The 24,317-nt window shown below is 41.0% G+C and overlaps 1 protein-coding gene across 2 annotated transcripts; it reads right to left on the bottom strand.

Annotated features, from left to right (window-relative positions):
- Positions 1-4,249: 4,249 nt before the first annotated feature.
- COIL (coilin) lies at positions 4,250-19,812 on the bottom strand. 2 transcript variants are annotated; one of them, XM_014851812.3, is made up of 7 exons: positions 19,539-19,812; positions 12,487-13,597; positions 12,290-12,376; positions 11,853-11,900; positions 9,885-9,954; positions 6,761-6,849; positions 4,250-5,220 (listed from the first exon to the last, which is right to left on the bottom strand). In XM_014851812.3, exons 1-7 carry the CDS (start codon positions 19,781-19,783, stop codon positions 5,137-5,139), a joined length of 1,734 nt encoding a protein of 577 aa, XP_014707298.3. In that variant the 5' UTR covers positions 19,784-19,812; the 3' UTR covers positions 4,250-5,136. The 2 variants fall into 2 exon arrangements, with proteins under 2 accessions (XP_014707298.3, XP_044601233.2); XM_044745298.2 differs by lacking the exon at positions 6,761-6,849.
- Between the last annotated feature and the right edge of the window lie 4,505 nt (positions 19,813-24,317).

Here is a 24,317-nt window from a genome sequence, read left to right as displayed (position 1 = left end):
ACGAGGTCAAACTACTAAGATGTTATTTGTCTTTTCAGTGCATTGATGTTTGCAGTGATGGTGCAAAAGCAATGAACTGTTGCACTTCAGCATGAATCTAGCCAGTGGTAATGCTTGCCTTCTACTCACAGTAGGAAAAAAAAAACCAGTTGTACTTAAGCGTGTCTTTGATAGAGCAGTGACAATTACATTGTTAAATTGTGACCCTTAAAGGCATATCTTCCACTGCATACCATAGTACAGTGGGCGCCTCAAGGAAAAGCACTTGTGCAGTTGTAGCATTGTGAGCTGAGCTGCCTGCATTTCTCATGGAACACCGTTGTTACTTGAAATAATTACTCACAGAAAGCCTGTGATCATCAGACGTGAGTACTGGCACTCATTTTCTTGACAATGAACGGAGCCTCTCACTTCCAGGAGAACAACTGACTGTTAGTTGCCAGTGAAAAGATTTGAGCTTTCAAGCAAAAACTAGAATTTTGGAAAACTCGTACCTGCTACAGTGAACTGACAGCTTCCCAATACTTAAAGACTTTTCTGATGAGATCAGATATTTGGCAATATTGATAAATATAATTCTAAAATATCACATAATTAAATGTGTCAGCACTTGAAAGATGGTGAATCTCCAGCAAGTTCTGCTAGTGCAGCATCACAGTGACTTCTCTACCCTTCAGTGAGGTATGGCCATGACCTCCCAACAAGGTTGGATCACAGCCTGGCGACAGTGGTGTTGGGGCTCTATCTCAGCCCCGGGGGTAGTGCTGCTCCTCATATCTGCTATTCCTATGTTCTCTTTATTTCTTAAAAGCCAGCCGCTCATTCCAATCCCTGTTGCAGTTAGTAACTCTTTAAACTTTTGGAGTTTGAATCACTGTGTGATTTCTCTCTCCTGGTTGGATCTAGGCTGAAACAGCAGGCCTTGCAAGCAAGAGCTGAGAACGGTCACCTGGGAAGAAAAACCAAGCAGCAGTCATTATTGTGAAGGAAGGGAGCGAGGAGAGGGCACGTTCCAGCCAGTCCTCCTCATCTTTGTGAATAATAAAGTGGGCAAGAGCTGCCCACTTGGCACGGGGGAAGGAAGGTACAGGTGGGGGAGAAAGTTGGGAAGATCTTTCAGGTACAAAGAAAGAAGTTGAAAATAAGAACCAAATAGAACCTACATTTTGAGTGGGCTAGTTCTTTCACCTGTGAAGAGTTTTGGTGCCATCATCCCTTCAGAAGAGTTACAGGAATAGGGAGTGAATGATCCCACCAATCCAGGTTTGGAAGTAGCTTTAAAAAGTTAACAGGTAAGGAAGTTATCACCACAGTATCCAAGACAAGGCCAGCAAAGAAGAAACCAATCCCATCAGTGATGTGAATGGAGTTGGAGAGCTTGAAGCTTTCACAAGAAGGGAAAAATGATCCAGTGGGGTATTGGACTGATTAAGTCAGGGTCAGTCTTTTTATACAAAGTTGAACGTCCAAGAGTTAAAGCAGTTTGTAACTTAATGGTGACACAGTCAGTGCAGCATTATTTACAATAGCCAAGATATGGAAACAACCTAAATGTCCATGCACCAATGAATGGATAAAAAATGTGGTACATACATACAATGGAATATTACTTAGCCTTAAAAAAGCAAATGCTGCCATATGCAACAACGTGAATGAACCAAAGGGCATTATGCTCAGCGAAATAAGCCAGTCACAGAGGGACAAATACTGCATGATTCCACTTATATAAGGTATCCAGAATAATCAAGCTCATAGAAGCAGAGAATGGTGGTTTCCAGAAACTGGCGGTAGTGGGGAATGGGGAGTTCCTGTTCAATGGGCATAAAGTTTCAGTTACACAAGATGAGTAAGTTCTAGAGATCTGCTGTATAACATAGTTAACAATACTGTATTGTACACTTAAAAAAGTCATTAAGAGCGTAGGTCTCACATTGAGTCTTCTTACCACAAAAACAAAAACAAATCACAGCAGGAGGAAACTTTTGGAGATGATGGATGTTTATTACCCTGAGTGTCATAATGGTTTCACGAGTGTAGGCATATGTCCAAACTCATCAAATTGAAGACATTAAGTATGGGCGGTTTTTGGTATATCAACTACACATGAATAAAGCAGTTAAAAAAGTGCTTTTAATCCAAACAAAAAAATAATAAACATTCAATTTTAAAAAAGGAACTTAATAAACTTAATGGTGAGTAGACAACCTGAAGATGGACAAAACTGAGTCGTGGTGGCAGAAATGTAATTAGCCAGAGGGCTCATGTGCCCGAGGATAAAGGCAGCTGTGGCAGAAATGGGAAGGAAGCATCCCATTGCTGCTTACACCCAGGCCAGGACAGTCCCTTTAGGGACAGCCACCCAAACAGCCTGCTCTAAAATTACACTAGACTCTCCCTCTTCTGGTTGGCTGATCTTGGGCAAGTTTATTCAATATTGAATTGAGAGGAGTTAGATGAGCTACCACGTTAAGCCCATGGAATAACCCTGTACTAAATAGCTGCCATCTGTGTATTTGCTCTTTTCCTCATCTAGAACGGGGCTGGACCACCAGCCCAGGAGCAGTAAGGCAAAGATTTAGTCCCTGTCATGTAGGTTTTTGCCTGCCACCTTTATTTTCATCTCCCCTCTTCTCTCTCACTCCTAGAATAACATCTGACAATTATATCTCTGATTTCAAGCAGTAGGAAATAAATTTACATTTTACATGGTGCTCCAGTACATACATGGCTACATGTAAATTGTTTCACAAAGCAAACTTAAATTTACTGGATATGGTATACCTTTTTTTTTTTTAAGCAAGATTAGCCCTGAGCTAACATCTGCTGCCAATCCTCCTCTTTTTGCTGAGGAAGACTGGCCCTGAGCTAACATCCATGCCCATCTTTCTCTATTTTATATGTGGGACGCCTGCCACAGCATGGCTTGACAAGTGGGGCTACTCTTAGCAATTTTCAAATATAAAATACAGTATTATTAACTATAGTCACCATGCCATACTTACATCCCCATGACTTACTTATTTTATAACTGGAGTACCTTTTGATCCCCTTCACCCATTTCACCCACCCACTACCCCCGCCTCTCTCTGGCAACCACAAATCTGTTCTCCGTAGCCATGACTTCAATTTTTTCATTTTTCTTTAGAGTCCACACATAAGTGAAACCATACAGTATTTGTCTTTCTCTAACTCATTTCACTTAGCATAATGCCCTCAAGGTCCATCCATGTTGTTGCAAATGGCAAGATTTCGTTATTTTTTATGGCTGAACTACATACATACACACACACACACACATATATACACACACCACATTTCCTTTATCCATTCACCCATTTATGGACACCTGGCTGTTGCAAATAATGCTGCAATGAACATGGTGGGGAGCGCAGATATCTTTTCAAGTTAGTGTTTTCATTTTCTTCAGTTAAATACCCAAAAGCGGAATTGCTGGATCATATGGTAGTTCTATTTTTAATTTTTTGAGGAACCTCCATGCTGTTTTCCATAGTGGCCGCACCAATTTACATTCCCAGCAACAGTGCATAAGGGTTCACTTTTATCCATATCCTCACCAACACTTATGTCATCTTTTTTTTTTGAGGAAGATTAGCCCTGAGCTAACATCCGTGCCCATCTTCCTCTACTTTATATGTGGGATGCCTTCCACAGCATGGCTTGTCAAGCGGTACCATGTCCACACCCAGGATCTGAACTGGTGAACCCCAGGCCGCCAAAGCGGAATGTGCACACTTAACTGCTACGCCACCGGACCAGCTCCTATATCTCGTCTTTTTGATATAGCCATTCTAACAGGTGTGATAGCTCACTGTGATTTTGATTTGCATCTCCCTGACAATGAGTGATGCTGAGCATCTTTTCATGTATCTGTTGGTGTTTACTAGTTATCTTAATTTGTTTTCCAAACCTCGGAAAGAAAATGTGCTCCACAAGAGCCCCAGGGCCAAGATCCCATTAGTGACGTTAATCTCACTCTTTCTGGAGTAATATTCCACATTACAAATCAACAAATCCACATTTTAATGCACATCAATGACTTAAAACTGGACGGCATCTTCAGCGGTCCAAAGCTCCCAGATCCAACGAACTCCCCTGGACTAAACTTTGCAACACCAGACTCTTTAGTCAAGGCAAACCTTCTCGTCCAGAAAATTTTACTCTCTCAATGATCATAAAACAAGACAGCGATCTGCAATGCTCTGCTAAACATGATGACTCAGCATGGAAGTTTAGTTCAATATGATTTTATTTAAAAATCTGCAAGGCTGAAGGAGGGATCGGATCTTTTGTTAAAAGAAAGCAATTTTCACAGTATATATTTAGCCATTTTAGTTTCGTGTTGAATAATCACAGAAAAGGAAGTTTCTGTTCAAGATCTGCCCTCCAGCACACTCAGCCAGGTGCCTGGGATCTTGTAGCAAGAAAACACGTCCCCAGCTCTGAACTCACAGGAAGTCCTCTCAGCCAGGTGGAACACCACTTCTTCCCCAGGCACACACTCGAGCTCTGACTTTCACCGCTCGACACAGGGCCCTGAGAAGGCTTAATTTTAAAGTTGAGAAAGATGTGAAAGGATTCCTTAACTCACTGCCTGCCACAAATCCAACTACCTGTCAATTCTTGACAATTACAAGTATAAAATACTTGAAATTTATAAGCTGTCCCACATTTAATGGAACAACTCAAATGTTAAAAAATTATGTCAAGTAACATGCTTTCATATTTTAAAATGTTACTTAAGAAAACTTACTGAGACAAGATATGCAGCACTTTCTAGTACTCGGTATTAGAAACTCCTACTGATGACGGCTACTTGATGGTCAAAAAAAAATTAAAAAAGAGAAGAAACCATACATATTGGTATCTAACAATGCCTGCAGGGAATGTCATATTTTAAATTTTGTTACTAAAATTAAACCTGAAAAAAAATGGGGAGGAAGCTACAAAAGCAACACCCACATTATTTTAAATGATGAGGTAGATTTTTTCCTATGCAGTAAAGTGAAGAGAACAAAAAATGCATACAACTTTCAAATCTTTTTTTTTTTTAAAGTTCAGGTTATAGCCACTTTCACAAACAAGACATTTATAGACCACGAGGTGGAGAGGCCGTCCTCAGGCAAGCTCTGTACTTGATGCGTTACTCGGAGATTCAACAATCAGCCTTGGATCAATCAACTCTCTCCAAAAAACACTGATCTGAGGAAAAAGACAAAGTATTCAGTTTAGAGACTTTATTTTGAGGTCACACAGGTTTTCATCAGTTAAAAACTTCAGTCAAGTAAATTTCCATTCGTGCAGAATGGTTGAAGACTCGAAATAATTTGCGTTCCAGTAAACTGAGTTCAATCAGGTATAAGAACTTGTTTACCTAGAAGGCAGCTAAATTTTTCATTAAACATAATCCATCTTTCTTTGATTTAGAGCAGATGTGGTTATGGCAGCTGCTTACAAAAGGGTCAGAAGGATTTGCCCAACAAGCCTCTGTGGACAGGCGGCCCGGACCTCTCGGGAGGCAGATGTGGCCCAGAGGGTTATCAGCAGACGGTGACGCCCTTTAGTGCAGCTCTGTAGTTCCTCTCTAGTGCTGCCTAAACACAGGAGGTACTTCACATTTTAACAAGAGAAAGCAAAGTCCTAACACTTGGCCATACGGATGAATAATGAGGGCCACCTAGTGTCAAAACAGGTTAGTACAGGCTCCACTTGAGGCCTCTGTTTCCTAAGGCACAGAGAGGAAAGCCTCCAAGGTTTAATTTTCCAAGGTAGTTTCCAAGAATACATTTCAACAAAAAAGTGGGGCTGCATATATCACAAATACAGACGCACAGGAGACTGGGCCAAATCTGCTGATACTACCACAGACCCTAAAAATGTGTTTTCGGAATAAATCCTTGAGTGTCATCTATCCTAAAGACAAAGCAAAACACGCAGTCTGGTTAGGTTTTCTACAAGTTTATATTTCAGATAAAATAAGAGTGTGCAATACTAAAACTTAGAGAATAATGTTTATAACACTTCAAATATAAACACCTTAAGAGGAAGTATTTTCTTAAATATAAATTCTTTTTACTTTAATGCTGGCATAGCCCAATGAGCCAGCCATTGCCAGCATCTCTGGAAGTCTAGCTACCTAAAAAAGCTCCAAACCATATACTTCCTAAAATGGCAATTTAAGGATTTAAACAAAGTCAAAAGACAGAATCATCATTTTACGTCATTCTTCAAAGCTCTATGCCGTTGTTAAGTCCGAACTGTGGTAACATTTAGGGGGGAGTAGTGACTGCAAGGAAACACAATGGAGATTTCTAAAGGGGCTGTTAATGTCCTATTTCTTGATCTGCATGCTGCTTACATGGGTATGTTCATTTGTGAAAATCATTCAAGCTATACCCTTATGGGAACTGTTCTGAATGTATATGTCAATAAAAAAGTTTTCAAAATAGTTACTCTTTTCTACTGAAACTCTTATATGACTACGATTCTATGCAACTTTATACTCTTAAAAAAGAGTTTGTTATTTGTGCATCTTGTCCTGTAGGCTCTTGGAGGTCCCAGATGGCACCCTAACTTGGCACTTGGCACTGTTCTTGTCACCCTGCAGGCAGGACAGAGATCCCCAGGGCCTAGATCCTTTATGACTTTAATACAGACAGTTCAGTAAGCTACAACATCACCTTCCAGACCACCAGTAACCAGTCGAGAGAGCAAGCAATCCCAAGAAGAGAAGTGCACCTACCCTCTTCTCCTGCATCACAGCGTACTCCACTACCTCAGTTCCATTTTCATTGTGATAAACCAAATCAAATTTCCCAGGTTCTTTCACAGCTGAAACCAGACGGTAGGGAGCAGAGACAATAAGTCATTTCCCAGTAGTGAAAATGTTCCTCTTCAGGGAATTTATGTCATTAGAAAAACAAGCACGAACAAACTGTCCCTTGATGTGGAGGCTGGGTACGCACACGAAAGCACGGAGTGCTCAGGAAGAAGGGCCTCAGAAAACCCTGCACCAGCAGATGGGAGCTTCTGAGCCACTTATCAGAGACAATCTTTCCTTCATCAAAAAGAAATGAGGGGCTGCCCCGTGGCTGAGTGGTTAAGTTCACACACTCCGCTTCGGCGGCCCAGGGTTTCACCGGTTCACATCCTGGGCGTGGACATGGCACCACTCGTCAGGCCATGATGAGGCGGCGTCCCACATGCCACAACTAGAAAGACCCACAACTAAAATATACAATTATGTACTGGGGGGATTTGGGGAGAAAAAGCAAAAAGAAACAAGCTTGATACACTATCACTGGTACTCCCAGAAAAGAATGTGTAACCACAAGATAATCCAAAAAGATAATTGATGTTTCAACAGGGGAAGGTAGTATGAATTCTGCAAAATACTTATATCTTGCTCTGTTCTCAGAAATTATACATGCTTACTACTTGGTAATACACTGGTCCTCGCTTTGCAGGGTAATGTGGGGCCATAAAAATGACCACACAGCCTGAAATCATACAAAACAATATTATCAATGGGAAAATTATGATTGCCTGACAATCTTCAAAAATTTCTGTCAAAACATTGAAACTTTTAGTGTACAGAAAAATGAAAAAATAGTAAAACTAAGGAGTGCACTGTAATTTTTTTTTTAAAGATTGGCACCTGAGTTAACAACTGTTGCCAGTCTTTTGTTTTGTTTTATTTGTCCTTCTGCTTCTCTCCAAAGCCCCCCAGTACATGGTTGCATATTCTAGGAGTGAGTGCCTCTGGTTGTGCTGTGTGGGATGCCACCTCAGCATGGCCTGACGAGTGGTGCCATGTCCGCACCCAGGATCCAAACCTGCGAAACTGTGGGCCACTGAAGCGGAGCGCATGAACTTCACCACTCGGCCATGGGGCGGGCCCTACACTGTAATTTAAAACACTAGAAATGCTGAGAATTAAAGAGTCCTATTTCTTGTAAGAAACGTATCAAGGGTAGTTTGAACAGTGCTTGCCTTCTTGTCATGTAACAACACAGAGTGAGAATTTCTTCTATGCTTTGCAGAACTGTCATACTCCTTTCTAAGTTTGGGTCAGCTTCCAATATTTTGTCCTTAATGTCATGAAATAGCTCTGAGAGTGTTCTTTTTCACAATTTTGTGAAGGTTTTTTTGCTGATGTCACTTCCGGGACATGGTCATTCCTTTAGTCACAACCACTTTCCTCACTTGTGTCAGGAAGTTCACACAAACCAGTGTCAACACTCCCATGGTTAAGTATTTCTTCTATAATTCCACTGAAATTCCATTTGGATGTCACTTCCAGCATGTTCGCTTTTTGTTTCTTTATTGTGCTTTCATCTTTGTTGATCCACTCCCTATTTCAATTACCTATTTTTGTAAAATGTCATGTGAATTTATCACTGAGAGACACGGAGGCAGCACAACCATATATTTTGCTGTGTGTATGGGAACTGAGTAACAGAGGCATACTGACCAATCACCAAGAGACTCTGAAAGAAGTGATGTGATTGGTCACTGGTCATGATGGGCATCAGTTATTTACATAGTGACTTATGGACTGAAGAGCTAGCAACACGTTATGCAATTACTCACAGTTAGTTATCATACCCAATGTCACTGGGAGACTGGTGTTATTGAACTAACGCATGGTAACTGAAGTTCATGTATATTAGAACCATGCAAAGTGAGGACTACCAGTATTTCTATATAGCACAGACAAAGCCATTTCTTGATGCCCCAAATAAAGAAAGTTCTAATTGAAAGTCATCACTGTCAACCACCCGACAAGCAGTGATCAGGCTGTGTCCATGGAATCTGACTAGGGACAAACTTCTCCGTCCACGATTCCTAAGAAGGAGGGTTTCTTCAAAGGAAACCTAATCAGAAGAAGGCTGGAAAACCAGTGTAAGTTATGTCTAACCATAAAGGGACTTTGTGGAAGAATCCTTTGACTGATTTCTGTGTGCTGGAGTTTTGAATCTTTTATCCATTACCTTATTTAAACACAAACAGAAGATAATTAATTGCCATAGAGTCTGCTAAAGAAAAAGGGATCTCCCTCGCTCTCTGGCCAGGGACCACTACAACATTACCCAAGTTAAGCCATATGCAGTAAAAGCCTTCTTATGCCAGGATTTCAGAAGCAATGACGGGTGGAGTGAATCACAGATAAAGCAAGGAACCATTTAAAATAATGTGGAAGAGTGTGTATACACGTACACTTTAGACATTTTATTTTGACTTAACCCACAGAAGCAGGTGCATTGTGCATTTGCCAATCTTTTGAAATAGAGCTGAGTCGGTCTGATGAGTCCAAGGACTAGAGCTGTCCTTTTATAAACCATATCCTTAAAGTGTGTCTGTGATTTCCACATTTCCAGTTTTGAGTTTTTTTAAGTGATACAAGAATACAAAAACTAGCAAGGTAATCTAAGTGCAGAATCTTTCCAGATTTTTACCGAATTCCTCCCAATCTCTTATAGCTGACCCACCCACACATAGTTCAACAGCAAATATTTTAGTTAACACTCCTGAGTCAGCATTCAACTTAAGTTTCATAGAAATAATTCTTTTTGTAATCAATTTTCATCAGTTCATGTAATTTTTATGAAGTTACATAATTACACTAATAAGAACAACTGGCCTAATAGCTTTGGGAACAAATCCAACAACTCTTAGCAGACACACAACTCCACTAGTGGGAGGGAGCCCAGGCCCCCAGGCTGCCTTGTGCTGACAGAGGGAGTGGAGAGCACCAGTTAATCGCGGGGCCAATGAAGACAGCAGCTCCTGCGTATAAAAGCTATTTAGAAACCAATTTAGATATGAAGAGCCTAAATTTTCAAATTCTTTTCTAGAAGACTCACCAGGTAAGGATGAAAGAATTTCTATATCTACTTGCTGGGTCTCTGGATTGTGGCTTAATATTTTTCCTTCCTTTCAAAAACAAAAGTCCAAGTCAAAAATCATCATGTGAAACATTGTGAATATACTAAAACTACTGAACTATACACTTTAAAATACTTAAAATGGTGAATTTTATGTTACGTGCATTTTATCTCAATAAAAAAATTTAAAAATAAATCAATATGTAGGGGAAATAAAACTCTCACACACCAAGCCAAAATCCCCTGATCTAAACCATCCCAAGGTCAGGTACACACAACCAGGGACCACCCCGATAGGCCAAAGCCTGCTAGTCATTCAAGCTAGCCAACCTTACCCCATTTCCCCCACCCTGTCTTGCCTGCCCGAGAAAACCCCAATACAGGCTCTGGCCCAGGCTTTCTCCTCCCTCCTGCTTCTGCCTCCTGACCACACCCAGGTGCTTTCCTCCGTGGTGCTGCTCAATGTGGCATTCCCCTTCTCTCAGCACACACAAGTAAGAAACTCCTCTTTCAATAGCATTGACTCTCTGTATCATCACTCAGTCACCTCCATAAATTAAAATCCCACAGGTACAAATGAGACAGCGTCAGGGGCTGAGGAGACTACATCTCTTGCAGATAGATTTGACTTTTGAAGACAACCTTAGTGATGAAGCCGGTGCTCAAGCTGGATAACAGCACTTGAGGCCAAAGCAAAAAAGAGCAATTGATTTTTCACTCTCAAAATGGTTTTGAAAGCACTTTCAAAAAAGTTCTAAAAATACCCAGAAAGAAAGTAAGCAAATAGCTTTTCAAGGTAATCACTATGATGAGCACTATTTAATATGCATTTAAAAAAATCAGTATCATCCAGAATCACAACTTGTAGAGGCTGTGGCTGTATCAATTCTATATTTATTTCCATTTCCTCACATATCACAGATTTAAATTAGTTATCTATGGTAGCGTGACAAAACATCCTGGTTTGCCCACAACACATCTGTTTACACATCTTTCCAGCATAATTATTAATATGATATTAACCCTTTTCACTCACAAGTGTCCTGCTGAGATGATAAATTATATGGTCACCCATATTAAAGGGGCTAAGAAGATGAAAAATATGATAAAACACCAATTACCCAGAAGTAACTGACCAGGCCCTCCACAAACTGATTCTTCTCCTAGGCTGCTTTTGAAAAAAGGTTCTCACCAAGATTTTAAAAGTCTTCCAAGGTATCAACTCAGATTAAATCAAATCTCCTCGTACTTTATATTGCTATATTAACATTACCAATTATTACTTTTTAAAAATGTACTTATATTCTGTATATTACATCAAAATAAGAAACTATGCATTTTAACAAGATTTTCAACAAAATTTTGAATGAGTGAAAAAGGGAAGGAAACACGTAATTCTGTAATCCCATTGACTGAGTCAAGCTTTTACTGAGCTGTTATAAAGCTCATATGCCAATATGAAGTCTCATATAGACACTAAGTGAGTAAATGCCAAGGATAGTATTTGTGAATTACCTGTGGTTAACTGTTCAGGTAAAAGAAACCATATTAGACCATAATAACCAGTAGTAATTCACAAATATAGAAAATAGATTCCTGTGATGAAAACAGTCAAACTTTCTGGCTGAGAGCTATTCTTTTCTTTCAAAGTTTAGGATCATGGAGGAGGGGTACTCAAATAAGTCTCTATGTCTAAGCTGATTAGAAAAAAGTGACTAAAAAATTAAAGTCGTCATTCTCATTCTACAATCTTCCCAAGCCTAAGGAATATACCACTGGGAGACCACACAGGGATACTACTCAAAAGTTTACATTTTGACGTTTTCCATTTCTACTTTACAACATTCTTTACTCAAAAAAATCTATATTATCCACATTAGCAGTATTAAATATGACTTTAGCTTCTTTAATACACTGACACAACTATTTTCAAATAAACAGCCTTACCTTGTAGTCAGACACATCCGGAGAATAATCAGATGTTAGTTCCAAAAGCTAAAAAAGAAAAACCCCACAAATTCACAAGCCCTGTAGCACCTCTCCCCAACCCCCGAGAAAACATGCAGTGTTGGGGTGCCCACTCCACCACTCGGGGAGCCCTGCCATGAACCTATGGTAAAACAGGGGTTCCAGTGGGAGAGGTTTCTCTGGGTTTTGGGGGCTTTCTGGTGATATGTATAGCCTTCTTTCGTTGAGCCTTGCTAGGTCCTAGACACCAGGCTAAGCCATTTTTATTCATTCACAAAGCAAACACTGAGCTAGGCAAGAGAACATGAAAGATATGATCTGGAAAGGTTTTTTTAAAATATATTTAACCTGATCTGCTAATGAGTAAGCTCATTTGGAGGGGGAATAATCTTTTTTGTTGTTGTTTGAAAACATACCTTAAATGCAATCTTTTCTCCAACTTGAGGGGCAGCTGCTAACAGCGGTAACAGACTGTAGTCCTTCTTGTGTGTCTCTACTGGATTCTGAAAAACAGTATTAGTCGTGTGACTTTGTAACTGGTGAGAAACTGGGAACCCATGACATCAACTCCAGACACACAACATAGGGTAAATTCACAATAAATAATACTTGCCTGGATAATAGTAGATGAGTTTGTTATCATTTCATTTAATTGCTGCTGCTTCTGATATTCAGCGTTTCTATTTAAAACACAGGAAACAGCATGCCCTCGTCCTCGGCCTCTCCCCCGCATGCCCCGACCCCGAGCTCCCTTCCAAGAAAGAAAGTCCTCTCCTCTACCCCAACCTCTTCCCATACTGGTGGGGAGAGTCACGTTGGGAGGAGGCCCAGCAGCCTGCCTGCCAGCATTTGAGTCAGAGTGTTTCCATCCAGTAGCATGTGGAGTCTGTGCTAATGGCCCTGGACCTGGACAACCCCTTCCTGCAAAGAGGCCTACTGTCTTCAAGAGACCTGCAGCCCGCTCCGGGGTGCTCTTTGACAACACACACTGGTCCTCTGAATCTGAACTAGAGTCTGAACTAGAAGATGATGCTCTGGTGGTCTTGCCCTTGGTGGGGGTAGAGTTAAACGCAGTTTTTATATTCGGTTTGTTGGCAGCTGTCTTTTTTGTAGAGGGTATTCCCTTTGATAACTCAGTGGATATTTTCTCTGAGGAATTTCTGACCTCCACGATGACATTGCTGAGACCATCACTGGTTGATTCATGATAAGACTCAGACTCTGAGGAGGAACTGGGACTGTCTTTTGCACGAACGTCCACGGCACCTTTCCTTTTGGATTTAACAGTGCTGTTTCTGGCAGGAGAATGTTTTGGAGGACTATGCTTCTGGATGGGCCATTCCTTCACTGTCTGTGCTTTAGAAGACCTGGGATTCTTTGCTTGTTTTTTATATTCACATTTCTCCTTTTTCTTTGGTGATTTTCTTTTGGTCTCTTCATCATCATCATCCACTAGACCACATGTGGCTTTGTTTTTCCTCTTGTTTTTTTTCCTCACACTCTCATTTGTGACAGCTTTTGATTCTGGATCCAAGGTCCTCTCATTGTCATTGTTCTCTTGCCTCTTCCAATGCTTCTTTGAGTCTCTGTAACCTAGTTCGGTTTCTTCATCCTCCTCCAACTTAAATGCCCGCTTCTTTGCTTTTCTAGGTAATGAATGAGTACCGTCACCATTACTGACTATTACAGGATTCTCAGCAACTCCTCTCTCTTCTAATTTAACTCTATCAAAAGAATAAGAGAGAAAGCCAGGGTGAGTAATTCATAAGCATGTCTCCAGGACGTGGTTACATACTGAGATGACTGCCAACTGTCACTACCATCAGGCAACGAGAAAACGTCACTTAAGAACAAAAGACTCTTTTCAACAAAATAGCCTAAATGACCTAACTTATGGTCAACTTTCAAATGACTAGTTTTATTTATTGAATATCTACTGCATCCCAAACATTTTCCATACATTTTCTCTAATCTAAACACCACCAGGAAGTAGGCATCTTTCACTTTAAAATAGATCACAAAATTACAGTTCAGACAAGTAACTTGCCCAAGACGCACAGCTAATAAGCAGCAGAAATGAGATTCAAACCTCAGTCTGTCTAACTTCAAAGCTCACAATCTGGGGCCAGCCCCGTGGCCAAGTGGTTAAGTTTGCGTGCTCCACTTCTGCAGCCCAGAGTTTTGCGGGTTCGAATCCTGGGCATGGACATGGCACCGCTCATCAGGCCACACTGAGGTGGCGTCCCATATGCCACAACTAGAAGGAGCCACAACTAAAAAAAAATACACAACTATGTACCAGGGGGCTTTGGGGAGAAAAAAAGGAAAAACAAAACCTTTAAAAAAAAAAAAAAAGCTCACCATCCTTCCACTATATTATGTTGCCTACCCCAAATGGTGATAATGCTAAGTATCTATTTCTGTTTTGAAATGTGGGCTGCTTTTTTTGAAATCAGATTTCATTTTTATTTTGGTTAAATTAAATAGGAAACTACTGAATAATTCATGTTCTCTGGGGTAGTGATAGCCATTGTAAAATTCCATATTTTGTGATTATTAATTTAATGTGTCAACCTGACTGGGCCATGGGGTGCCCAGTTATTTGCTTAAACGCTGTTCTGGGTATGTCTGTGAGGGTGCTTCTGGATGAGATTAACATTTGCATTGGTACACTAAGTAAAGCAGACTGCCTTTCCCAATGTGGGTGGGCCTCACCCAATCCGCTGAAGGCCTGAATAGAATAAAATAAAAGACTGAGCAAGGGAGAATTTGCTCTCTCTCCCTAACTACCTTTGAGCTGGGACATGGGTCTTCTGCCTTTGGACTCAGACCAGAACTAGAACTTAAACACCACCAACTCTTCTGGTTCTCAGGCCTTCAGACTCGGACTATAACTTTATCATTGGCTCTCCTAGGTCTCCAGCTTGCCGACTACAGATCTTGGGACTTCTCAGCCTCCATTACCTCATAAGCCAATTCCTTCCAATAAATCTCATATCTCTATCTATATAGCTACCTATATCATCTCCTATTACTTCTGTTTCTCTGCAGAGCTCTGACTAATACACACTCCATCCAAAATGGTTACACTATAGTAAAGGAATTCTGTTCTTCCATGAACTGGCAATGGCTAATTCTAACACATGCGGCCCAATGACAGAAAGCTGAGTGTTTCCAACGTCAAGCACACGTTGGGTACTTAAAGATGCCTGCTAAAAACACACATTACACTTTCAGTACATTTATATCCAGCCATATTTTTCACCAAGTTTTTTCAGTGACCAGGGAAAGATGTACACAATCCTATTTGAAAATAAAGTACAACTGATTAATAAGAAGTTATAAGCATTCTTTCAATTTTTTCAAGGTATAGTAATCCTGTGGAGTTATCTCAATGTGGTAATTGAAAAAATTCCTCAATTATTCTTCAGAATACACAAATACACAGACACCTACAAGTCAAGGTAACATAATGCTACTGATATCGAGAGAAATAAAACTCTGACAGAGCAGGGATTTAAGTTATAAAAACACATTACCTTCTGTTCCCAGCTGTGGACCTCAGCATCTAGCAGGAAGGAAGTAATTCTTAAACTGGCAAAAGCTAGCTGGGCATCCCGTGAATCTAAAAACTTCTGGGAACTTCCAGAATATTGGATCCTTCTCTGACATTCTTGATCCATTTGTTTTCATTTGTAGCAATGCTATGATTCAAGTTACAATTCTGAGACAACCAATTAGGACCAAACTTTCCACCATATATTGTTGGCATACATACAGACTGCACAAGTTTTCTGGGGGCCAATTTGACAGTATCTATCAAATTTTAACATTTGACCAAGGAATACCTCTTCTAGGAATGTATCCTACTGAATCATTACCAAAGTACACAAAAACATACAATATTCATTACAGAAGTATGTAAAGTGAAAAACAGAAAACAACTACCATGGTCTGAAGGTTTGTGTCCCCCCCAGTTCATATGTTGAAATCCTAACCCTCAAGGTGATGGTGTTAGGAAGTGGGGCCTTTGGGAAGTGACTAGGTCATGAGGGTGGAGCCCTCATGAACGGAATTAGTGCTCTGACAAAAGAGACCCCACAGAGCTCCCTACTCCCCTTCACCATGTGAGGACACAATGAGAAAGTGCCATCCGTGAACCAGAGAGCGAGCCCCGACCACACACTGAATCTGCTGGCACCTTGATCTTGCACTCCTGAGCCTCTAGAACTATGAAAAACAAATTTCTGTTGTTTATAAGCCACCCAGTTTATGGTATTTTTGTTATAGCAGCTCAAATGAACTAAGAAATCCTAAAATGCCCATTAACAAGGGGCTGGTTAAAAGAACTGACATGATCATACAAAGGAGTATTGTATGGCATTTAAAAAGAATATACATCACATACTGTATATACTAAAATGAAGGATATCCACAATATGTCAGGTACAAAAGTGAGGTGCAGGACAATATGTATATTATGATGACACGTGTATTTAAAAGTATAAGTACTTATTTTGCACTTGTATGGAAAGGATCTGGAAAGCTATGCCCCAAACATAACTGAGGATACTTCCAGAGAGTGGGATGTGGGAAGAGTATGTGAGAAGAGAAATAAGGAACTTTTTTACTTTGAACAATTTTGAAATACAATGTCTTTAACAATAAACATTTTTTTGTTTTTGTTTTAAAAAAAAGAATGGGAAGGGACCACAAATAAATGTTCCAGAATGAAAGCAGCCCAGGCCTAACTTCCACTGGTCTCTGTTTACCCATAGGCATTAGACAAACATGTTCCTCAGTGAGAGAGAACAGCTCTCAGTATTTTATAGCCTAGAAACCACTAGCATGCTGTAAACAATATTCACTGTCAAGAGACCCAGAGCTGCACAAAGATCAGCAATCTTAATGGCAGGTATCATCTCTGGCACTCGAGGTTTCAGGAAACCAAACTACCCTCAGCCTGCTTCAGACACTTTGTCTTCTTAACTCCCATGACCAGCCCTCACAGACATGTCAGCCCTCTCAGGCAACGTCAGCCCTCACTGGCAACAGCCCTCACAGACAACGTCAGCCCTCACAGACAACGTCAGCCCACAGACGTCAGCCCTCACAGACACATGAGACCTCACAGGCAACATCAGCCCTCACAGACAACGTCAGCCCTCCTAGGCAACGTCAGCCCTCACAGACACGTCAGCCCTCACAGACACTTCAGAGGGGCTTGACTGGCTAGCCAAGGAGCTACTCATTACAGTAATATGAAATGAGAATCCATTACTAAAATTAATCAAGTATTAAGTGCCACAGAGAGTCAAAAGAGTGAAAGAGAGAACACCTCTCGTTTCCTCACAGAATGACTTAACAGAGAGACCTCCACTCCACCTGGTCGCTCTCCCAAACAGCTGCTGCGGCCAGGCCTCTGTGGAGCCCTCTTCAGGGGGCGTTATGGGCTGAATTATGTCCCCTAAAAATTCATATGTTGAAGCCCTGACCCCCCGTACCTCAGAAAGTGACGGTGCTTAGAGACAAGGCTTTGGAAGAGATGATAAAATTAAGATGAGGCCATTAGGGTGGGCCCTAATCCAATCTGACTGGTGTCCTTCTAAGAGAGGAAATTGGGACACACACAGAGACACCAGGAAAGCCTGCGCACAGAGAAAAGCTCATGTGAGGACACAGTGAAAAGGGAGCCATCTGCAAGGCAAGGAGAGAGGCCGCCGAAAAAAAAAAACCTGCCAACACCTTCACCTTGGGAATGGGCTGTGAGGAAACGACCATGGCACACAAGCACAGAGACGCCTCTTGAAGCTCTGGGGTTATTTCAAGATTCCCCCAACCTCGCTCCACCTTTCCCCATTAGGCTTCTCTTGGTACTCCCAGCAAGCCCCACAGAATCCTTCTGCTGGTCGGACTGTCTCTTTACCAAGTCAGGCTGGCTTCCGCCTCCACAACGAGGCCGTCCAACGTTTCCTACCCATTCTTCAAGGCACAGCTAAATTCCCCGACCATTTGTGTTCCGCGATGATCTCTCCTTTCTCGACCATCTTCTGCACATAGCAGCATAACCTAGTATAATTATCCAGTCTGACTGCCAGCCTCACACAACAGAATATACAGAAGCATGAAACTAGTTATTTTTGGCTGCTCCAACAATACTAGGTACCTTTGAGAAAAGAGAACACGTTTTCTTCTGTTCTGACAAAAGTGAGTCTGTCAAGGGAAGACAGAAAATGACTGGGGGGACAGGAAACCACAAAAACATATAAAACTTTTCCAGGTTCAATTTTTTCCTAAGATCTGTATCATTTACCACTGAAGCCAGCGACAGAGGTATTTCTTGCCATAGGCAACCATGCATTTGAAATGTTTAGTAGGAATTCTGCCTGCCATTGTGCTGTATGTATTTCTTATGACAGCTCCCATAGTTTGCTTTTGACATTAAGTTCATTATAAAGAGTATGATGCCCAAATGATTCATTGATTGAAGGATAACTGCAGTTAGCTAGCGGCAAGTTATTAATTCATTAGGCAGGGGATAGTTCAGAAAGTAAACTTCATATTACAATTGTAATATTTAAATAGTCCCTAAACTGCAGTGAGAATGGAGATCCACTTCACAGTCAATAAAAAGGAAAAAGAACTCTTTGAAAATTGGACTATTTCAGATTGTCATTAGAAACAGCTAAACAATATTAATAAATCCTACATTCCTGATTTTAAGAGAGAGCAATACACACACTCTCAAAGAGGTAGTAATTGTTCCAATTAAATTCCCTGATGTTCTGAAGAAATCTTAAGAATTGGACATGCTCTGGGGAAAGGAATATTCCACAAAGGGCAAGCAAGAGGAAGTAGCCTGAGTCACAGCTCTAGAATTTATTCACTGTAGCTGAAGCTTTACAAAGGAGCCCTGAAGAAATCAGTCCAAGATACGAATCCGAACTGAAATGATCATGTCTTATTTTATTGGGACAAATCAACCACACACGGACGACTCATACCACAATTGCTCCTCTAGACTCATTTCAGTATTATTTTTAAAAATTTCCACAAGCATATTTAAAACTATTTTGTTTCGCAATTCACAACCCAAAAAGTCCCGAACACCTATTTAAGCGAACCACAAAACGCCCAAGTGGGACACAGAATGACACCCACCAGAAGTCTCAGGGAATCTCGCAGGAGCATAAGGGCGAGCAACCTGCCCTTATGCGGAAAACAGGACTGTTTCTGCTTGCTTGGGTCTCCCGCCCCTGACCCCGCCAGCCGCCAGGGGAAGGCCGGGTCGCAGGCACACCTGCCTCCTGCGCACCTCACACAGCGCCTGGCTAAGAGATGGCTTCCTACATCAAGCTTTAAGAAACACCGGCCCTACCCACACACAAGATCGGAGTTTTTCCAAGTTTGGTCCACCAACCAGCCGCACCAGAAGCATCCCGAGGAAGGATGCTCCTTACCATGCAGATTCCGGAGCCCCATACCTGCCTAGACCAATCAGAATCTCTGGGTTCACAAATGTGCGGTTTGACAACCCCACCCCACGCCCACCCCTCCCCCTCCGCCTCCCCCTCCCCCACTCCCTCGCGGTCTCCCGGCCCCGAGGCGCCCACGGGCGTGCGCAGGCGCGTCCCCGGCCCGCCGCCCGGCCCGCTGCGCGCGCACCTGAGGCAGTCGTTGTCTCGCACCAGGCGCGCGCTCTCGGTGGGGGGCAAGAGCCCCCCCTCCAAGTAGAGGCCCAGGAGGGCCCCAGAACTGAAGCCGAAGCGCTGGCGAACGAGACTAATGAGATCCGTGACCACTCGGCATCTGTTCAAGTCGACCAGAAGCCAGAAGGCAGTGCAGTGCGGCGTGGCTGGCGGTGGGTAATCAAATTGAAGCCGTAGCCTAACCGTCTCGGAGGCTGCCATCTTGCTCGATGCTCAACGGAAGCCGAGAGGCACCAGAGGGCTACGGAGAGGCGTGCTCGGGCGGCCCGCCCCCTGGAGCCTGTTGACGTCTGCCACCTGTCGGTGGCAAGTGGCTACTACAGGCTGCGTGAATGGCAAGAACGCGGGGCCGGGTTGACGCAAATTCAATTCTCTTCACGACAAGGCTAGGGAAGCGTGTAAATGAAATGCCTTTATCCGTTTCCTGCTAAGCAGTGTCCGAATTTAGGCAACTCTCTGGTTTTGAAGTGCTTGTTAGCACTTCTCAGCAATGATCTTCTAGGATATTTGCTTATATACCAAATTTCAAAACACACTAACTCCCCATACAATTAGTTAACAAAATTTTTCGTCATGAAGAGTTGCAAAAGATGGAATTCCTAGCGTATTGCAAATATTGACATTTTAAAATAAAACTATTAATCACTCTTTTAAATGTAGCCAGTGGAATTTAAATACCTTAGCAGTTTAATACCTACCACCATCCATATTTTAAAATAGAAAAATAAGATCTCTTATTAACCTTTAGGTAAGTAAATCAGAAATTTTACATCATTTGAATTTCCAGGCCATTTGCCCACATAATACGTTAACACTTCCAAGTTTTCCTGACAAAGGTATGAATTATGAACTATTACTATTCCCATTTTGAAAATTAAAAAAAAAGTTGAGAGGGATTATGTAACTTCCCCAAGGTCACTGGCTAATACCTTGCAGTCAGTAGATACATTGAAAAAATTTTTTCAGTTTTGGGCCAGCCCCTGGCACAGTGGTTAAGTCTGGCATGCTCCCCTTCGCTGGCTGGTGTTCTCGGATTTGGATCCTAGGCATGGACCTACATGGCTCCTTAAGCCATGCCGTGGCAGTGACCCACATGCAAAATGGAGGAAGACTGGCACAGATGTTAGCTCAGGGCTAATCTCCCTCAAGCAAAAAAGAGGAAGATTGACAACAGATGTTAGCTTAGAACTAATCTTCCTCACCAAAAAAAAAAGGAAAAATTTTTTAAGTTTTATTTTACTTAGACCCTATTGCTCTAGGTCTTTTGGATTGAGTTATCGTTACTATTATTAGTGGTACACAATTGATCAAAATAGCATAAAACATCACACATTTTGGTACATAATTATTAATTGGGAAAGTAAAATGGACATGGAAACATATCTGATAATGAAATAGATGGAGCTGTGTGGTTTTATTTTTTTAATGAGTCCAAGTCTCTGTGCATGGATGTTGCTAAATGAGACTAGGGCTCCACATCAATTCTGGACCTCTTTTTTTTTATAGATATGAAGTCCTGAGACAACTTGTTCATTTATGTAAGTAAGTAAGAATGGAAGGACTTATGTTATTGGCAATGTCAGTCAATTTCTTAAGCTCCTTCCAAGTTACATGCTAAAATCACCTAGAGATCTTTCTTTAAAAATTATTTTCAGTACTCCGTGAGTCAAGAATTCACTTAGGTTCGATCATGTTAAAAACAAAGAATTAAGCATCACTTCACTTTCAAAAGGTGTGTTTACCCAGCCACCTGGGTCATTTCCTTTCTTGATATCTGGGAAGGCCCTCCTAGAACTTAAGTGATTACTATACCGCTTACTCTTACATTTAGAGGTGCCTGGTTTATGAAGCTAAAATTAGATGAAACTAGGGTAAAAACAACAATTCCATAAAAATAGGGATTGTGGTCAAAGAACTGTATATTCATGAGAGGTGGATAGAGAGATGAACACTCGTGGACTATTATATATAGATTAGCAATTTATACTGATACTTGAAATCAAATATGGTTATAAATAAGCATTTACAGAATTGGAAGAGCATATCAACATCTAAGAAAGAAGAGTTAATCCCAATAAAATGAGGCTGTTTTCTTAAGTTCAGGGACTTACTAGATTTTATGTATCAATGATTGCTGTTATGTGCATTATTTACAGTAGAATCCGCTACTTTTTTCTCAAGTTAATCTAAATTAATTTTATTTATTCATTCATTTTTGGATGTACATCATAATATATTTCAAATTCTATGTAGATTACATCATGTTGACCACCCGAAAACTAATTATAGTCCATCCCCTCACATGTGAGCCTAATCACCCCTTTTGCCCTCCCCCCTTAAAGTTAATCTAAATTTAATAATACCTGATAGAAACAAAGAAGTGAAATAGGTGCCAGCGAGGCTATGTAGATGTGGAGGGATAGATGCATTTCTTTTGGGAGAACAGAAACAGGCACATTCTGAGGTGATCAGCTTTAGGAAAGAGTCCAGGTGAAAGAGGGAGATGTGGAACTTCATTCTCTTAAAACCATCCATGCCCGCCTCGCCTTGGAAAGTGTTTGAGTCCTCCTCAGGATATACTTCTCCCAGTCTGAAGACTGCTGCTCCAAAACGTGCAGAGTTACCTAAGCAGTGGGTGGCTGCTAAGTGCTTACCTGGCTGTTCTCCTTTCCTTTCCTAGAGGTAGGTAAAATACCACCATTCTCCCAACTAGGGGGACCCAAGTGAGGACAAAAGTCAGATCTGATCTAAAATCTAATCTTAGATCTAATCTGATTGTCAAATCTAAAGTAAGCCTCAGAACCAAAGTGTTAACATTATTTTAATAAAGACTGAGGGACCGCCTATTTGCACAGCAGTTAAGTTCGTGTGCTCCGCTTTGGCGGCCCAGGGTTCGCGGGTTAGGATCCCGGGTGCAGACAAGCTCACCACTTATCAAGCCATGCTGTGGCAGGCGTCCCACTCATAAAATAGAGGAAGATGGGCACAGATGTTAACTTGGGGCCAATCTTCCTCAGCAAAAAGAGGACGATTGGCAGCGGATGTTAGCTCAAGCCTAATTTTCCTCAAAAAAAAAAAAAAAAGAAGAAGAAAAAGAAAGACTACAGGAGGTGAAAAAGGAAGATGAATGGTAGGTACACAATACTGTGTGCTTATCTGTATTTTGCAATATTCATGATTGCAAAAATTTCTAGAAAGGGATCTACTTTTTGTCAAATGGCCCTTTGTAGGTAATTTAGAGCTCTCTAAAGGGTCATTCGGCAATATTTGTTTACATTATAAATGCGTGTACCCTTTGACCCAGCAATTCCACTTCTAGGCATTTATCCTACAGATAAATTAACAGGGATGTGCAAAGACTCCTGTGCAAGTTTTATTGAAACATTACAATAGCAAGTGACAAAGAAAAGTAAATACCCATCAATAGGGATTTAATTTAATAAATTAGTCTACATCCATACAACGACTGTGTAGAATTCCACTGTATGGATGTATCGTAATTTATTCAGTGAAATCCCTATTGAGGTAGTTCCACATATACTGCTATGGAAAGGTGTCTAAGGTATGATGAGAGAAAGAGCAACGAGCAGAACAGCATATATTTATGCTTCTACTTGATTTCTTTTTTAAAATTAAACTTTTCAATATGAGATAATTGTAGATTCACATGCAGTTGTAAAAAATGATACAGAGAGATCCCATATGCCCTTTACTCAATTGCCCCCAGTGATAACCAGGATTTTGACATTGATACAGTCAAAATACAGAACAATTTCGTCACCACAATGATCTTTCTTGTTGCTCCATTATAGCCACCCACAAAGTTTTCTATTTTTATAATTTTGTCATTTCAAGAAGTTCTATGAGTAGAATCGTAGAGGATGTGACATTGGTACAGGCTTCTTTGGCTCAGGATGGTTCTCTGGAGCTTCATCCAGGTTGTTGTTTATATCAATAGTTTGTTCCTTCTTATTGGTGAGTAGTATTCCATGGTATTGTTGAACCACAGTTTGTTTAACCATTCACCTGTTGCAGGACATGTGGGTTGTTTCCAGTTTGGGGCTATTGCAAATAAAGCTGCCATATACATTTATTTACAGGTTTTTATGTCTTCATTTCTCTGGGATAAATGCCCAAAAGAATAATTGCTAGGTCATGTGATAGTTGCATGTTTAGTTTTTCAAGAAATTCCCAAACTATTTTCCAGAGTGGCTGCACCATTTTGCATTCCCACTAGCAACGTATGAGGTGATCTAATTTCTCCGCATCATGGCCACCATTTGGCATCGTCAATATTTTTTATTTTAGCCATTCTGACAGATGTGTAGTGGTATCTCATTGTGGTTTTAATTTGCATTTCTCTAATGGTCAGTAATGTTGAACATCTTTCCATGTGTTTGTCATCTTCTTTAGTGAAATGTCTCCTCAGGTCTTTTACCCATGTTCTACTTGGATTGCTTGCTTTTTGTACTGTTGAGTTTTGAGAGTTCTTTATATATTCTAGATACTAGTACTCTGTCAGGTATACAGTTTGCAAATATTTTCTCCCACTCTGTAGCTTGTGTTTTCATTCTGTTAACAGGGCTTTTCACAGAGCAGAAGTTTTTCATTTTAATGAAGTCCAGTTTACCAATTTTTCCTTTTGTGGATCATGCTCTTGGTGTGAAATCCAAGAACTCTTTGCCCAACACTATGTTCCATATTTTCTTCCTTTTTTCCCTAAAATTTTTAAATT

This window comes from Equus asinus, chromosome 13 (genome assembly GCF_041296235.1).
Source record: "Equus asinus isolate D_3611 breed Donkey chromosome 13, EquAss-T2T_v2, whole genome shotgun sequence".
Lineage (NCBI taxonomy): Eukaryota > Metazoa > Chordata > Mammalia > Perissodactyla > Equidae > Equus > Equus asinus.
The sequence above is the reverse complement of the archived record's forward strand: the minus strand, read 5'-3'. Positions and strand labels throughout refer to the sequence as shown.

Coding starts and splice junctions, on each gene's coding strand:
- COIL (XM_014851812.3), bottom strand. CDS start 19,783: ATGGCAGCCTCCGAGACGGTTAGGCTACGGCTTCAATTTGATTACCCA. Junction 12,377..12,486: donor ACTCATCTACTATTATCCAG/GCAAGTATTATT, acceptor ACTGTTTTTCAG/AATCCAGTAGAGACACACAA. Junction 11,901..12,289: donor GAGAAAAGATTGCATTTAAG/GTATGTTTTCAA, acceptor TTTCTTTTTTAG/CTTTTGGAACTAACATCTGA.